Source organism: Myotis nattereri, assembly GCF_964212035.1.
Source record: "Myotis nattereri genome assembly, chromosome: 1".
NCBI lineage: Eukaryota > Metazoa > Chordata > Mammalia > Chiroptera > Vespertilionidae > Myotis > Myotis nattereri.
Window position 1 is genome coordinate 136,570,368 of NC_138075.1, and position 17,935 is coordinate 136,588,302.

A 17,935-nucleotide genomic window follows, 5' to 3' on the forward strand; every position below is an offset into this window, starting at 1 on the left:
TTAAAACAGTAAAGTGTTCCAGCTCTACCGTAATAACTGAGTTTTACTTGAGTCTTTAGCCTGAAGTAGTCTGTGGAATGTAAACCAAGCATTCTCCCACCCCACCCCCACCCTACTAAAACACACACACACACACACACACACACACACAAACCCACAATGGGGGAAAAAAAAAAAAAAGTAATCCGATTTCTGTCTTCAAAATGTGATAAACCAGGACTCCAAAAGGGGTGTAACATATTAATGGACTTGTACAAACCATCCTGTGCAGTTTACAACAAAAGGAAGGTAATATGGTTCAAGAAAATATCTTCCAAAACACTTTTATGAATTAAATTTCCTGAATTTGTGACTAGGTGGAAGAGGTATTGCAGAACCGCCCAGCTGCCATTTCCAGATAGGATGGGCCTTGTGAGGAGGTTGGGAATCCTTAGTGGTGTTTAAGGAATATGCAGGCCACAAATCCCCATCCTTCCCAATAGTGAGTGATGGTGGACAAGGAAAATTTGCCATGAAATTAAATGGCCTTTTCACTGCTGACGCTACATTGCTGGCTACCTTTTTGCGTCTGTTTATAACTGTAAAATCATCCAGTGTTCCTTCATGTGTCTCAGTTTTACCTGTAGGACGAGGACTTCTAGCTGATTTCAAATTTGGTTTGACTGTAGGTGTCTGAAGTACAGGTCGCTTTCCCAGGACTAGTGTCCGGTAATTTTTTCTCACCCTGGCACCAAATTTATATTCCCCATCCTCAGGTTTTGGAGAACCTAAAGTGCATGAAAGGCCCTGTCTCAGAGCCAGTGGCTTTAAGGAAGGAGTTTCTTCTTCAGGGCATGCAAACCCTTCCTTGGCTGTGGTTAGCAAGGCATCCTCCTCTTTACTCCCAGTCACACTGTAAAACTCACCCTTTGTATCATTGCACTCGCACTTTAGCTTATTTGTAATAAGGTCAGGTTCATATTCTTCATTAGCACTACTGTCTTCGACTTTGATTTTAATATTGTGCAGAAGTGGCAGTGTCTTGTCGCCTGTGTCAGTGCAGGGATTCTCTGCTTTCGTTGCTGCTGCTGCATCCACTCCAGGATCAGTCTGCAAAGAGGGCAAATCCGTAGCAAATTCAACACAAGGGGGGATTTTGGAATCTTTTTCTGGCTTTGCTGCTGCTAGTGAAGACTCCCTGTTGAAGAACCTAGCAGCTATTGTGTTGTTATCCGCACAGTGTGTAGTAGGAGTTGCTTGCAGGCATTTCCTAGTTTCTCGGAGTATTCTTTGTTGTGGAAATACATTGTTTGTCTTTGGGCTAGGTGAAGAGTCCCCCTCTGCCAGGCAGTTAATTGTCAGGTCAGTTCTCTTTACAGTACTGGAAATTTCAGAGTGTGGGAATGTAATCGCAGATACCCTATCGTTCCTTATCTCTGTGAAACAACTCCCCAGGCTGGCTGAGCAGTACACCGGAGACGGTGTGGGGGCCCAGCTCTGCAGAGGCCATTCCTCCGCTGACTCCGCTTTGACACTACTCTTGAGGTCGGGAAGTCGGCCGGCATCCTCGAAAGCAGCGGGGTGGGTTGCAGCGGCGGCGGAGGCCAGATGGTACAAGAAGTTGGCCTGCGCCTGCACGCTGGGCGGCTTGCAGAAGCTGGTGCGCCTGAAACGGATGCTCTGCACTGACACTTGGCTGGAGCCAGAGCTGGAGTCCGATTCCGAGGATGAATCCTCCTCCTCCGAGCTGACTTCACTGGAATCCGAGGCCCCAGTGACCCCCTCCTCTTCCTCCTCCTCTTCCTCCTCCTCCTCTCCCTCCTCCTCATCCTCCGAGGACACAGAGTTGCTGGAGCTGGACAAACTGGAGCCAAAATCGGAGTCGTTGGCTGCGTGGTCCGAGTAGGAGCTAGACTCCGAGTCGCTGCTGCAACTCTCGGGAAAGCTGTCCAGATGGGGCTGCGGCCGGTGGTGATGAGGCGGGTGGTGACTCTGCAGCGGCTGCTGGGCCCGGTGGTGGTGGTGGTGGTGGTGATGGTGGTGGTGGTGGTGGTGGTGGTGGTGGTGGGGAGGTGGGCAGAAGCTGTTAACCAGATGAAACCTTTCCAGGCAAGTGGCCCCGGCGGCCGCCGCCGTGGCCGCTTTGGCTTTGTAGGACCTGGGCAGCAGCAGCAGGCGGCGGGCGCTGGCGTGAGGCGCGAGCAGGCAGTCCTTGGAGCCCCCGCGCTTGCGCTTGCAGCGATAGGTCGAGCTCACCGGGCCGCTGGCGGCGCCCGCCGCCGCCTTGGGCTGGGGCCCGGCCGCCGATGCCTGGTAGTAGGCGGCGGCGGCGGCGGCGGCGGCGGCAGCAGCGGCGGCGGCGGCGGCGGCGGCGGCCGGGTGCTTGCTGCAAAGCAGAGTCCGAAAATAAGCCGGGTCCGAGTGGAAAGCGACGTAGTTTCCCTGGAGCGGGGCAGTTTCATAGTTTAGAGGGGGTTTGCAAGGCGAGCGCACGATTTCTGGGTAGTGCGAGCCCGGGTATTTGCTAAAAATCTGAGGTAGATGGGCGGCGGGGCGCGCGGCGGCGGCGCCCGGGCGCGGGGACTGCGCGCTGATTGGCAGGGGCCGCGCGGCTCCGCTCAGGCCCCGCCAAAGTTGGTGCCTGTCCTTCCAGAAAGCCGGGCGGGGGCTGGCGGCGGGCGCGGCGCGCTCTGGCTGCGGCGCCTTCGTGGCCAGGGCCCGGCCGGCCCTCCTGCGCTTGGTCTTGAGGACCCGCTCGGTTTTGCAGGAGGTGTAGAGCGCTTCCACGTCTTCCCGGGAGATGAGCGTGCATTTGGCGGCGTGGAAGGCGATGCTGTTGATGGCCTTGAGTTTCCGCAGCTCCTCCAGACCGCAGTGGTGCTTTTTCACTTTGAGATGATCCATGCGCTTGTGCACGGTCGTCCTCGGGATGTTTTTCAGCAGATCCGTGAAGACTTGGGAGAGGGCAAACATTTGCTTTCCTTTAATGATGAGGTAGCCGAGCCTCACGCCATCCACCTCTTCAAAACCTGACTTCAGGTCTCCCATCTCGGGCACTAAATGATCCCCACCATTTGCAGCAAATATATACGTGACGCATACATACACATGTATGTATGTTAATCCTCCACCAGATGCTGCGTGTGTCTCAAGGCATCCTGCTAATAAAATAACAAAGACTGTTATTCCCGGCGAAGGGAGTGCCAAACTCTAGGCGAAATTATTGGGGGGGGGGAGGGGGAGAACACACACACAAAAAAACATTAAAAAAAAAAAACAACAAACGTGAAATTACACTAACTTGATTCTTGCCTTTTTGTTTTTTTGGTTTTCGTTTTTTTAAAAGAGGGGAAAAACCATCCGGCTTCTGATCTGCCAGTGTGTCAGTGTAAGTCCCAGATGCAGATCAGTACCTGGGCCCCTCTATTTCTTCCTTCTCCATTGGAGCACTTTGATAATGGAATGTGAAGGGAGAAAGAGAAAAGAAATGCAGCTGCTATTCCCGTCGCTGCTTTAGCTACAAATAAAATGACAGAGTGAAGTGAGCTCGTCCGGAGACACCTTCATCAATTAATTCCCCTAAAGCCAACGCTGATTGGACACTCCTGACAGGTGATGCAATAAAAATTGATATTCCACCCCTTCCCCCCAAAATCTCCCACTAATTAGCATACCCTTATACTGCCACCTCCCCTCCCAAAGTAAATAATACAGTTGGTATATAAATCTTTCCATTAAACTATCGGAGCTCAGAAACAGCCTGACTCACAGACTTCATCTGAACCAGTGTGTGTACGCTTAAAAAAAAAACAAACCTGTATATTCGCCTTTAAAGGAATATTGCCTATTTTTTGCTTTATTTGCATTTTACCGCTCCAGCTATTATTTCAAAGAAAAGCATTTTAAAAACATTATCGAGCTTAAATAGATACACCCCACCCCCCTTTTCCTTTGGAAAATGGAGCGTAAGTGAAAATGTGCAGAATAGCCTGGTATTTCCCTTATGGGAATGGGGAAGGAGACCGGCTACGAGCTCCAAAGTTAAACCCACGCGGTGAATCGCCCCAGTATGGACTTACGTTTTGAATTTCGCTCGATTTTCCTTTTTTTTTTTTTTTTTTCCTCCTGCAATACTTTTTTACAACCAGAAACAAAGTTATTTGACCAAGGAAGCAGTTCAGGGCTCCAGCTCCAAAACACTGTAACAATTCATCTGGATTTGGGTTCTCTGCTGGGGGATGGTGTAGGGAGGAGGTAGTTTCACGTCAGACCCATAACAAAGCATAGATAAGCTAGAAATGTGTACACTTTTCACAATTCACCAGGCTGGACTGGGGACGGGATCCAGAGTCCCCAGCACAGCCTTTGCCTAGGTCCTGTTCACCGCAGGTCAGAATTCCAGGGAGCAGCTTGTTTCTGCAGCAAAGAAAAGAAAACGTAAAACGCCCAAAGTACATCCAGAGGTTTTACGTAATGAGGGTGAAGAGAGAATGCTGATGTACAATGCAGACCATTTCAGTAATCTATGATGCTTTTACTTGGTAGTTTAAACGAATCTTCCACAACTCTCATTTTTCCCCCGCGAAAGCCAAGCATCTGCTTTAAAAAAAAAAAAATCACTTTGGATGAATATCAATATTGTTTAACCTCTTCTTATTCAAATTAAGGCGTATTTTGGTGTCATTTTCAAGGATATCCAAAATATTGCCAAATGAGAGCAAGGGTCTTCCCAGTTGTGTTACCACAATCCCAAGGCGGTTTGTTGGCTGCTTTGCAAAATTCGGCAAAATCTTCTTAACCCTTAGGTGTTTGCAACTACAGCATAAATGTAACCCATGCATTTGTTTCCTTGTTCCTCCAAAAATAGACATCCGCGAGGTCAAAAGAATAAATGGATATTTCTGAGCTTGCAAGAAAAAAATTGTACAATAATTTCTTCCTTCACGTTCAAAAGTTCCAGCTTTCACTCCTCTGGTCTGGCTAGCAAAAGCAGATATAGCTCTAAAATAGAAAAAAGATAAAAACCGAGGAATCTTATACAAAAAGGTAGTTTGCATGAAATCTCGGCCATAGTGCCCCACCCCCACCCTTAGATCTCTTGTAATTTCCCAGGAATTTTGAAGAGAATTGGGAATTTCAAGAAGTGCATCCGGAAATTAAGGAAGTCTATTTAAGAGAGTCTGTAACTCAGAGGTTGGGATTTGAAAAGTCAGCCCTGGACTACTGTTGCACTCAGCACAGATGTAATCGCCGCTCTTCAACTTAATCAATGTGCGTACAAACCGCGATGTCTAGTTCTTGCCTTTGAAATCTAAGGCTAGCATTTCCATCCAAGAAATCAGAGCTACAGCAAATTACATTTTTGTCCCTTGAATGAGAGAAGGATCATTGAATGGATCTCGTGATATTTCAGGCTTTAAACGTAACCCACAGGCGGCAATGAACAATGCCTCGTCACAGCTAATACCATCCACCGAGTTGGCTTTCTTTTGCATCTGGATCCATCACACCGCGTTTTTCTCTTTCACTTTCACAGGAGGGAAAATGCACAAGGTTTAAGCAGAAAGCAAAGTTTCCAGGAAAAGCAGATGCTGATGTTTGTTTTTTAAGGTAGAATAACCACAGTCTTTCAATTGCTAGCAACAATGTTTTAAAATTCCTCCTGATGCACTTATATACTGCCAGCCTCTTCCTCCCACCCAACTCCCGTCCAATTCCCCTCCCCCAGCCTTAAGATTTCGATCAGTCAAACAGCCAAGAAATAGTAAACTCAGAAAAAGCCTTTGAGGAGATATTACAATAGGTTGCCTACAGCGTTGCCCCCATCCACGCCTTTTTTTCTTTTCTTTCTTTTTTTTTCGGGGGCGGGGGGGGGGGGCAGGTAGTTCTAGCTGTTCTTGATTCCTATTTAGATTTGCGCGCCTGCGCGCGCACTAGGCCGCGCGCGCGTGCGCGCACACGGACACACATACACACTCCTATTCCTCCTGCATATGGCAACATGATTTAGTAACCGTTTCAAAATTACCTTCTTTCCCTCTCCTTTCCTCTCTTTCAATCTTTAAAATACTGACAATATAGGTGGTTTTAAAAACTAGTAGAGTATTAAGTATTTTTTTAAACTAATTGTATAATCAGGTGGGTCAAAAAGAGAAATATAAAGGCTGGGGGATTTGAGAATTTGTCTCTAGACCTTCAATTTATAGGAATGTCTTCGTATGTGCACCCAGACACCTTTACACTTATACATTTTTAATACTCCTGTTACACATCTTTCTGTCTAATACATTCTTTTGTTCCTTTAACTTCCCCCATCGTTGTGTGTGTGTGTGTGTGTGTGTGTGTGTATGTGTGAAGGCGTGAGCACGCGCATTCACACACATACATACACAGAGAATGTGACAGACAGCTTTCTTGTGGCCATCAGCCCACGTTGCATATCCGGGGTCTTCTCCAGGCACATTGGGGGTCGATCCCCATAAAAAGATCTAGGAGAGGCCCCTGAGCGCTCACACATGAAAGGCAGGGGACTTTAAGATGGATTTGCATGCACACAGGGGAGTTCGATCAATAGCTACCAACATTTATGGCTTAGATTATTAATGTGAAAGCTGGCCAAAAGAATGGGGATGAAAAATTAAAGGTGTCTGGTATCAATTATGCTTAAAGTTATGCAATAATTTACTTACTTTGCCTGGATGTGCAGATCCAGATGTATAAAGTACTATTCTTCAAAAGCCAGGGGATTTCTTTGATAAATTTGTTGACCATGTCAGCCGCCTCTACAATCAAAGATGAACCCAATTCAGATGATGGACTGTATTCAAATTCTTTTTTAAGAAAAGATATATCAACTTCTATGTTTCTCAAACTCATATACATATGTTGGTGGATATGCCCAAATTAACATTATGTGCATATCCATCTCTGAGGGGCCAGGAAATTACTTATTGAGAATTTAGGTATATATAATGAAAGGCTTTGAGTTTGTAAGTTAAATGTGATTATTTACTCTGTGAGGAATGCATAATCTATATACTATAATAAGAAGTATTTTAGCCTTGAAAACAAAGATGCTTGCTAAAGAACCCTCTGTGACAAATACAGATAGAAATACATTCTATATGTTCACTTACATCTACATTTATTGTAAAAAAAAAAAAATCAGCACTTTCAGGTTTTAAAGGGATGGGCTATGAAGATATGAACATATTTGTCTTTACTTATCCGGTGTGAATGTGCAGAATTTACCTTTAGATTATCTATTTTGATTTATTTTTACCGTATTTCATGTTTAAATACCATTGCAATTCAGTCTGACCTCTTTCTTCTGGGGCAAAGTAATGCACACGACATTTACAGTCTTTTAAATGGCTAGCTGGGAAATGCAATAGCAATTTGCAGAAATAGTTTACTAATGGGGAAAGTTCTTTTGAAAATCTGAAGGAAAACCTAAGAGTACTTTTGTATTTCTACACTACAACTGACTTATAATCAAAGTACTGAAGAGCATTAAAATAATCCTTTTCCTTCCAAGCTTTCATCCATACATACGTAATTTAAATGAGGATCACCCCCCCCCCCCCCCATCACCATCCCCACTGCCTAACTCTTCACCATATACATTTGTTTTAAAGATTGCTGGGCACATTTTGTTCAAAGTGAATTCAGACAGAAAAGACCAAGGAACATCACAAAGGCCTCAACAATGTACGTATACTAGTTAGGAGAATAAAAGAAGCTTTTTATGCTGTTAACCAAAAGTAACTATAATACTTATAACAAAAACTAAAATAATAATAATTCAAAGCCTCATATGGTTAAATTAATTGAGGATATAAGACAATAAAAGCTTGTGTGATAGTCAACAGTTCTTACCTAAATTTATCTAATCTCACATGTTCTTTGCTGTTTGGGAGGAGAACTTGAGAATAGAGGAGGAGGAAATGGCTAAATTGAAAAAACAACTTAAATTATAACTTAGTATATTTTCCTTATTTTTTTTCTTTTTGTCTCATCCAAACAAATCATGGCAAATCTCCAAAAGGGCCCATCCTTCTGTTCTTAGGCATTTAAAAATCCTGTTTTTAACAGAAGTTTGGGACACAGTATATGCCATGTTGTCTACTGACCCATAATCAAAATGCAATGACCTCCTACCCTTTTTTTGCCCCCTGACTCATCTTGAATTCTATGCAGCCTTTATAAATTTGCAAATCCTTGGAGGTAAAGGGTTTTTTGTGAGCCTTTGTTCACAAAAAAAGCCCTAAGAGTGTGCTTTCTGAATTAGACAAAGGTGAAGCAACAAACCTTAATGGACAAAATTTTATACAGGTGAGCAACTCTTGAGAGAGCAGACATTGCAAGCTAAAAAGCAGCTATAAACATAGGAGACTAGAAAGTTACAGATTGCATCGAATGAGAGTGTGGTACAAATCACTTTCATGATGTGAAAAATGGTTAGGCCAAATTTTCCTGTTTTCCTCATCTCAAGGGCCATGGGGGACTCCATGACTAAGAAAGGAATGAGGGGCAGTGGAGAGAGAGGGGAGGGAGGGAAAAGAAGAAAGGAGGGAGACCTGATCTGAAGCTACAGGCACATTTCCTTATCGTTCCTGCTATCAGCTAGTTTAAAGGACACCATAATTATGATGGTGGTAAAACAATGCCTGCTCATGTGTGCTGAATAAATAAAGAATGTTTACAGCTCAAGAATCTTTTAATTCCAATTAAATGCTATCAAAGAAAAGCCAGTTTTCCTACTACAACAGCCTTTCCCCCCAATTATCTTGTTTTGTTACAATATTTTCCTATGAGACACCGGGGTCTCTCACAATTGATCCTGAATATTGAAAGAAAAAAAAAAATCTGAGAAAGTGGAGTTCAACTTTGATATATTATATAATACACAAATATCAAGAGCCACAATTTATTTGTGTTGCCCCATTTTTTTTGTTTGTTTTTTCCCCACAAGGTCCAAATGTGTAGAGGCTGAAGTGATGACACTAAGTGTTGAGGCCTACCTATGGGGTGCTGAAGCCATACCGAAATTCTGAGCACCCATGAGAGGAAAAGGGAAAGATAAGGCATGCGGGGCCTGGTGGGGCCTGATGGCCTCTGTAAAGGGAATCCTCTGGTTCTGTTCCCCTGGCTTCAGCCCAAATCCTTCTAGGAGCACTGGAGCCAATCACTGTCTTCCACTGCTGCAGCTACTGGGCGCACACAAAAAAGCGGGAGATCAAAAAATCCCAAGTTCACATTTATGGATACACAAGGATCATTTCATATTCATGACTTCAACAAATCACATCATAATCAGATTTAAACAAGGTTTGGACAGGAATGCCCACCAGGCTGGGCACTACACACTGACACACATCACATACTAACCAGGAAAGTCACTTTTTTTAATTTTGAAATCATAGGGTGAAAATTAAATCTTTTAACTTTGAAAAGCTTAGTTTTCGCTTTTGAGGCAAATGTTTACAGCCCAAAAAAGCCTTTCTTTCAGTCATTCCTCAACATTCTATTTCAAACTTCTATTTGCTTCCTTTCTCAGTTCTAGCAGTGTTTTGTTTGTGTTTTTAAAACATACATGGCATAACAAACATTATGGAAAACACACTGTTCAGTTAAATGCCCGTTTAAACCTGCCTTTGTCCACATCTAAGTAGTGCACTGCTAAGAATAAACTTAAAAAAAAAACACAAAACTTTCCTCGAAGAAAGATCTAATATTTCTTGGTAAATTCTATTTGGTGATTGTGGTATAAAAGTAAAGTGGTAAAAAATGTCAAGGTATTTGTAAGTTGGTTGGGTAGTCGCAGGCCCCTTTCCTATTGAAAGTTTGGAGCTCCAATACCCTCAATTCTGCAGGCAGAATTAGGATGGACTTAGAGGGTCCTAAACGTGACCGATTCACTAAGGCGGGGGGCTACGGCTTGCAGCAACGTGCTCGGCGACTTAATCCTACGCTAAAAGAGGGCAGAGAGCGAAAAAGCATGAAATACAAACTCTCCCGACATCCGTAGTTACTTTCAAGGTGGATTGTGTATTTTCCAGGCTGATGGGAACGTCTGTTTTTTGGAGCAAAAAGAAGAGAAGGTAAGTGTTTGTCTTTGTGTTCACCAGTTCCTAGAGAAACAATGAAAGAACAAAGGGAACCCCTTCTCCATCTGACTATTTTCTGTCTCTCCCTCCGTTTCAAGCCAAAAACCTTTCCAGGGGATTCGCTTTCCTCGCCCTTCCGTAGCTATTGCTAGGCTTGTCGAACTGAGAATGAGAAAAAAGTTGAGGGGCATTGTGAACACAGACTGAATAATGATAATAAAGACATGCTGTGGCGACTCTCCACCACGCCGGTGGCAACAACTTACGACAGAAGTTGCTAGAGGCGGGAAGGCAAAGCCCGAGGAAGAGCCCCTGCCTCCCCGCTTTCGAACTCAAGCACTGAAATCACCTTTCTTGCTGTCTGAGGGGCTTTCTGCGCACAAAACGTGCAGGTACTGTCGAGGGGGAGTGACCAGGGTACTATGCAGGTTGAAAAAAAATGTTCCATGTTGCCATCCGGAAAAGAATGTTTAAGAAGAAAAGGGGATTCAAGTCTTGACGCTACTTTTTGCTGATAGAGGACATGGCAGCGGTGGCTGGACGAGCAGCGAGATGCGTGCTGCAGTGTGTTTGCTTTTGGGGTAGGGTGGTTACGGGCAAGGCTGCTTTGTGGGTCTGTGTGGCTGGATGAGTCAGTGACCGAGTGCCGGCGGCATCGTATAAACCGATCAGCGTGTGTGTGTGTGTGTGTGTGTGGGGGGGAGCCCCCTAAACCGTCCAGCACGTGAAACACATTTTTTACTGCCCCCCAAGCGACGAGGCAAGCCCCCCTCCCCCAAACGCGTATATTACCTGCCCAGTTACAGTGTGACACATGTTTATGTTTATAGTCCTGGTTTGTAGTAGTGTCAAGAGCCGCAGCGAGAGGAGGAGAGAGGAGAGGGAGGAGTAAATGCAACCACCCCCACTTGTTGTTAAAGCAAATTTACTGCGTTATTGCAAGCCGGTCCGGGGGGCTGGGGCGTGCGTTGGGAGGAAGGGTAGAGCTGGGCTGTGTGTTGGCGGTGGCAGGGGGGTGGGGTTAGGAGAGCCGCGAGGAGCTCCCCTCTCCTCCGGCCCCGGAGAAGCAGCTCGGTCAATATGGGGGCGCGCAGGCCGGGCGAAAACAAAAAGGTTCCTCCTGCTCGCCGCGTTCACGTGGGGGCGGGGCGGGGGCTCGGCCAGCCGGGCTCCAGGGCCCTGACCTCTGACCCCGGCTCCTCGCCGCGCTCTCCTGGTGCCGCGCGGCCACTTTTTACCCAGGATGCCTCGCGCGGGCCGTGCTCGTGCCGAGCTCGAGTCCTCCTTAATCCTCCAGTCCCCGGTCCCGGCCCCTCCCCCCGCCGCCAGCCCCGGGGGAGGATTCTCCGGCGGGGAACCCCCGCCCCGCCCCCACCCCAGCGGCCGGGGCCGGGCGGCCGCGGAGAGGCCGCTGGAGCGGGGAGAGCCGAGCGCGGCTTCCCGGGGCCGGCCGGCCGGCCCGCGGGGGAGGGGTCAGTCGGGAAGGGGACTGGCGGCCCGGCCCCTTGGCCGGCCGAGGCCTGGACCTGTTGACTCCATGGGTCAGCCCGGTCCCGCGCCTTGTCCCTGCCGCCGCGGCCCGAGCCTGTCCGCGGAGGCCGGAGGAGGAAATGAGGGTGGCTGTTCTCTCCGCCTCCCTCCAACTTTATGTTTTTTTTCTTGGGGGAGAGAGAAGGCAAAGTAATCTCCGCTGCCCCATCCTGGCTCAGCAAGGCGTGCGCGGGCCCACGGGCACCCGGCCCCGCTGGGTAAACCTCCTCGCTCCCCCAGACCTGCGGCTCCGCCCGGAGCCCGAGGGCCCTCCGCGCCCCCGTCGTGCCAGCCCCCGGCTGCCCCCGGCCGGGTCCCCCGCGAATCGCGTTGCTTTCCTTCCCTAGAAGCTCCCTCGTCCACCTTCTACTTTCCCCTCGTCCCAGGAGGCGCACGATGCAACCGGATTCGCTGCCTGCTGCTGGACAGTCTGCTCCCCGGTCAAAATGCATTCGGTGGAGTTTAACATAACAGCATTGAAATAAAAAGAGAGGGGAGAGGAGAGTTCTTTTGCAGTTCAGAAGGCATCGGGGCATTAAAAAAAATACGAGATGTATTTAAAGTTAGAGGTTTTATTCGATTTGCTCTATTTACTCTAGATGTGGGGTTTCCTGAGGAATATTTTCCGGTGGAAAATGGCAAATTAAAATTAAAAGAAGTAAGACATCTCCACCACTTCCGAAAATAAAAGGGAAATTGAAAAAATATATGAACGGGATAGCGGGAAGGCGGCTGCAGGGAGGCTGGAAGGCGGAAGGCAGCGCCTGGGCTTGGGAGCCGAGGGCAGCGGGCGGCCGCGGAGGGAAGCAGGCGGCGGGCCGGGCGCGGGGCGCGGGCCGCGGCGCTCGGGGGCCGGGCGGGCGGGGAGGGCCGCGGGGGGCGGGGGCCCGGCTCCCCAGGCGCGGCCGCTGCCATTGTTTGGCCCTCGCGCCGCGGTTCCACCGGCGCGCCCTTCCCGCGGGAGGGGTCCTGCGGCCCAACTCGACCCCACCCCCGCCTCCCCGAACTGCCAGGACCGGGCCGGGCCGGGTCGGGCCGGCGCGGCGGGTCTCGGACTCGGCGGCGAGCGGCTCCCGACTCCGGAGGTCTCGGCGCGGAGGCTCCGCGCGCCGCGGGGTCGGCGGAAGCCGGGCGAGCCTGCGACTCCCACGTGGAAGCGGGAAAACAGCCTCCTGTGCCCATAAAGTGCTAACTATCTGGAGACGATCGCGGGCTTCTCCCATTCTGGGTGCGGAGAGTTAGAGCAGACGCCACCATGTTTTAAGTGTTTTTAAATGTATGGATTCGGGGGGCAGAGGAGTTCGGAAAAGCACGTTTCGCAGTCTCGGTATTTGTTACGATTCAGCCCTTTGTTGTGTGTATGAAGCCTAATTTTAAGAGGGCTGAGGTACCCCTCACAAAAACAGGCTTGATTGCTTCACGTGAAATGCATTTTCAAGAAGTCACAGTGACATTCAAAAGGGAAAAACGTGTCATTTGCGTTTAAACCCTGGTTTGGAGCAAATAATTGCAACCCACGTACGAGACTCTCTCTTTTCCTTTGTGAGCCATGTGGAAAATATTTCTAGCCAAACGTCGCAGTGTTTTTAAAATGAAGATTTCCAACAAGTGCTCGCGGGTCTTGAAGACAAGACCAAAGTCATTGTGCGTGAAAACTCAGGAAGAAATAATTTCAGTCCTTGGGTCCAAGCCTTACTAGGGCAAGGGAGTAATTTACACTTAGACTTATAATAGACTTTGCGGAAATTCCATGCAAAATACCCATTACTAGTCTGTGTGTGCAGCACTCTTTCCCAAGGTGGATTTTTAAAAACCAATTAGAATTGATCTCTAATGGAATATTATATTTACACGTCATCATGAAAACATAATTTGACAAGGGTTTTGAATTACAAGGAAGAAGTTAACAGATGATGTTCATAAACAGCCTCTGTTTGCAGAGAACCCTAAGAATTAAAGGTAGTGATGGTTGAGATTTTGCATTTGAAATACTATAGAAGTGGTTTGCATTTTAACACTTTCATTTTGCGGATCTTCTTCCTAAACTTGCATTTCCTCATGGAAATCATTCAATTATTTTGAGGTGTAGGTAGAAATTCTCACATAAGAAATCATTTGAGGTCTAACTATGGAAAGGTTTGATCAGAAAAAAAACTGGTGTGGAAAATTAAGTATTCTCAATCTGTTCATTTCTTACACACTCGTCCTCCCATAGTCCCCCCTCCCTAACTTATTGGGTGCAATTTACATTTTTTATTTTTAAGACTTTGAGCATTTAGAATAGCTTTATAAGTTTATTTGCTATGTAGTTGATTGTAGAAGGTGCATCTTTTTACACCTTTTAGTGTTGCAGGCATTTTTTGTTTGTTTCATTTAAAGTTAAGATGTTACAAGTCATGATATACTAGTGAGAAAAACAACAAATGGGTGGGAAAAAGGATATGAATAGGGTTGGGGATGGAAAGGAACTTCTGTAGTATTCCTGGTCACTGTTTGAAATAACCCTTCCTAATTTTATGTCACTATATTTTCCACTTCTGCTTGCACCAATGATCTTTGCTTTCTTAATTGGGGTAAAGCGGCACTATATAAAAATTACATACATTCTAGGTCTTACGCGCCATAGTAAAGTAAGACTGACAAAAAGTGATTGGGGGCTTGTGTCTTTAATTCGACTGGAATGTTAAGCTTCATAAGATTTATCCTGGGTCCAATAGGCCCTTGACACTGTTACTGTACAATTTCAAGAGGTAAATATACACATTATAGTTTTTAAAAATATAGGATGTACCAGGAAAACCATTTATTAATTGAAGGAATAAAAAATGAATTTGTCAACCTCATTCTTTCTGGGACACAATGCAGTTAATTAACATATTCTTGGGCTTGAATCTGGATTTGGTAAGCAGTGGCCCCTTTCAGAGGGGAAAACATTTAAATCTTAAAAAGTGATTTTTTTGGGCCAAATAATATTTAGCAATTCAGTTTAATAGTTTCTTCTTCCTCTTCTTCTTCTTTTTGGTGCAAGATATGTTTATTTACTTTCGAGGTTTTCTTTCATTTCAAAACCTGATTTTCCTCTTTTCCATGTCCAGAATCTTTTCACTTAGATAACTTATTGTATCTTATAAACAGACACCTACATTTGGCACTTTAATCATAACAGGAATGCAAATCTTTAGTGTAAAAAAATGGGAACACAGACTTTACACTCCTATTCTTACATTATAAAGTCAAAATATAAACCTTTAAGTATTGTTGCATCATGGAAAAAACAATAGTCCAACTCTGAAATGTTATTGAGGTTTATGTAATGCCTAGATGATCTAACAGCATCTTTTAGATACTATTTTTCTAGTGGTAATTACATGGCATTTTACCCAAAAATGCGAACAAAGCCAATATATAACAATTTCATAGAAACAGAGTAGCTTTAAAGCCAAAAACACAAGATTAACCAAACCAAATCCTTTAAAGTGAAATTAGACAATGAGTCTTAAAGTTTTAAAATTTAGATGACACACAATTTAAATTTCAGAATTACATAACTACACTTTTCAGCAATTAAGTGTATCTAACAATATTAATCATGATTGATTCATTTACATGAAAAGGTGGGTAACATTTGAGGGCTACTTAAATATAGTCACTTCTAAACAACTTGGTAAATAAAAACTTTTCACCTATATTAATTTTAACTACTGAAAATATTTAAGGAAACCTATTTATCTGAAAATTTCTGTTAATCATTAGTTACATTTTAGTTCAGTGTACAGATAAGATAAAGTCTTGCCTTACTCAGAAAAATTAAGCTCAGTCACAGTAAACTATTAAATACCAATATTGTACATAAATGAATATTTATTATGGGCTTACTGCGCATAACACACTTGCTAGGTGGTATGTGAGTAAAAATCTCACCTAGTAACTACTTTAAGATTAACACATCATCATTGAATGGAATTTTCCAAAATCCATTAACAAAATATCAATGGAAAACAATGGAAATGAGTATCTTTTAATGAAATTTTTAATAGTACTCCATAATATAGGTGTCATGTGTGGCTTTGTATCTATAAGGACACAGTATTCACTTATGGTGAGACAAATACCGAAAGTAGTTAAAGAAATACCTCAATATTTTAATCATACTAGCATAAATATATGGCTGATAATAAACTTTTCACATAAAAGGTAAGAGACCTTGGGTACCCAATAAGCAAAACAAAATTTTATTGAGATTTCTTTATGTAAAAGAGGACATATCTGAAAGTTTGTACAGATAATAAGAAATTGCGTTTTTGTGTTTTTCATCCAATTTATTTAGAAACGATTATAGTTTCTGATGAGGTTTAGTAGGTGAACTCTAATAATTGCTTTTCATTTATTTTTTTAAAAAACCTTAATATAAGAGCCAGTATGGAATTTTAAACACTTTGTGGAAGTCAAGAACCTGAGTTAAGGGGAGCGAACATAGTCTTAACATAGAAATATACCACAATTTCTATACCTCATTATAGAAATATACTTCAATGGTGTATTTACCATTATATACACTAAGTATAATATTTACAAACAGAATGCAAATAAAGCTTTAATTAAAAAAATGAATACAAGCAATACTAACCTATGAGCCAAATTTAGGTTAAATATTTCTTTCATAGTATCGATTTATATAAATAATTAAGGAAAAGCAAGTAAAAAATTTGGTTCCCAGGTTCAGGAATAAAGAAAATTATAAGAAGATATATACCATAGAGGAAAAAAAAAATACAGTTTCTCATTTTAGTAGTGTTAGAGGTTACATCATAAAATATTTGAGTTTTTATGTGGTTTACCTCAGATAAATAGAGAAATAAATGAGCCAGTACTGAGTTAGCTGCTGCTCTGTGAAGACTAATACTGGAGACGACAGGTTTTTGTTTTATTCTACAGGTACTATATACACTTTTTTCCCAAAATATATTTTGAGAATGTAGAATCAGATTTAAAGGGTAACATTATTTTAAGATTAAAATTGTCCTTTTCTATGAAGTTATTCTATAAATCCTATGGACTATGGTTTTAATATTTGTATTTTTAAATTTTTTAAAAGTTGATTTCAGAGAGAAAGGGAGAGAGAGAGAGAAACATCAATGATGAGAGAAAATCATTGGCTGCCTCCTTCATACCTCTACTGGGGATCGAGCCCACAACCCAGGCAAGTGCTCTTAACCAGAATCGAACCTGGGACCTTTCAGTCTGTAGGCCAATGCTCTATCCACCGAGCCAAACCGACTAGGGCTATTACCTTGTATTTTTAAAAACTTCCTTGAACTTCAAGAATTGTGGCAATTTAACGATAAAGTTTTAAATCTATTCTGAGGCATGAGAATTAGCATACTTAGTCAATGGTCATATATATGTATGTGTATGTATATCACACAAAGGATAAATATAACTTACTGCTCTATTTCTGCATACAAAACAATCCCTGGCTCACAGTAAATATTCAATAAATGTTTACTGAATAAAAAAACAAAACAGATATCTGAACTATTTTGTAATATTTGTTATTCTTTCTTTTTACTACTATTTGATAGAAATACATTAAAGCCCTGGCCAGTGTGGTACAGTGGTTAGAGTGTTGGCTTGTGCACGTTAAGTGTTTCAGGTTTGATTCCTGGTTAAGGGCATGTACCTGATTTACAGATTCTGCCCCTGGCCCTGAGGATGCAAGGGTGCAGGAGGCAATCAATGCAAGTGTGTCTCCCACATCCATGTTTATTTCTTTCTCTCTCTCTGCCCCCCTTCTTTCAACTCCTTCTAAAACAATGGAAAAAATATCCTCAGGTGAGGATTAACAACAACAACAAAAGAAATATGTTAAATACTACATTTCTGATATATAACATAAGAAAAAGTTTTATATCTGGTACATGAGTTACACTTAGAATAACCCATTTATATCCATTATGATTTTTCTTATTTATAAGTCAACATTTAATATATTAAATGTTATTTTTAAGTAATTTGGCTTATTTTATCAACATTTATATGTTCATCTTTGATAAAATTTCTGCATCAGATGTTATTTATATACAGGCCTGTTCTTTCTTAAAAATATAATTTTATTGATTTCAGAGAGGAAGGGAGAGGGAGAGAGCTAGAAACATCAATGATGGGAGAAAATCATTGATCGGCTGCCTCCTGCATACCCCACACTGGGGATCCAGGCATGTGCTCTGACTGGGAATCAAACCCATGACCTCCTGGTTCATAGGTGGATGCTCAACCACTGAACCATGCTGGTTGGGCTATATAGGCCTGTTCTTATG

General features: G+C 43.8%; 1 protein-coding gene across 1 annotated transcript; it reads right to left on the reverse strand.

Moving 5' to 3' along the window:
* Window positions 1–324: 324 nt before the first annotated feature.
* On the reverse strand, window positions 325–4,187 carry SKIDA1 (SKI/DACH domain containing 1; the record flags this gene model as incomplete). Its single annotated transcript, XM_081103948.1, has 2 exons — window positions 4,059–4,187; window positions 325–3,140 (listed from the first exon to the last, which is right to left on the reverse strand). Exon 2 carries the CDS (start codon window positions 3,025–3,027, stop codon window positions 325–327), a length of 2,703 nt encoding a protein of 900 aa, XP_080960074.1. The 5' UTR covers window positions 3,028–3,140; window positions 4,059–4,187.
* Window positions 4,188–17,935: the final 13,748 nt, after the last annotated feature.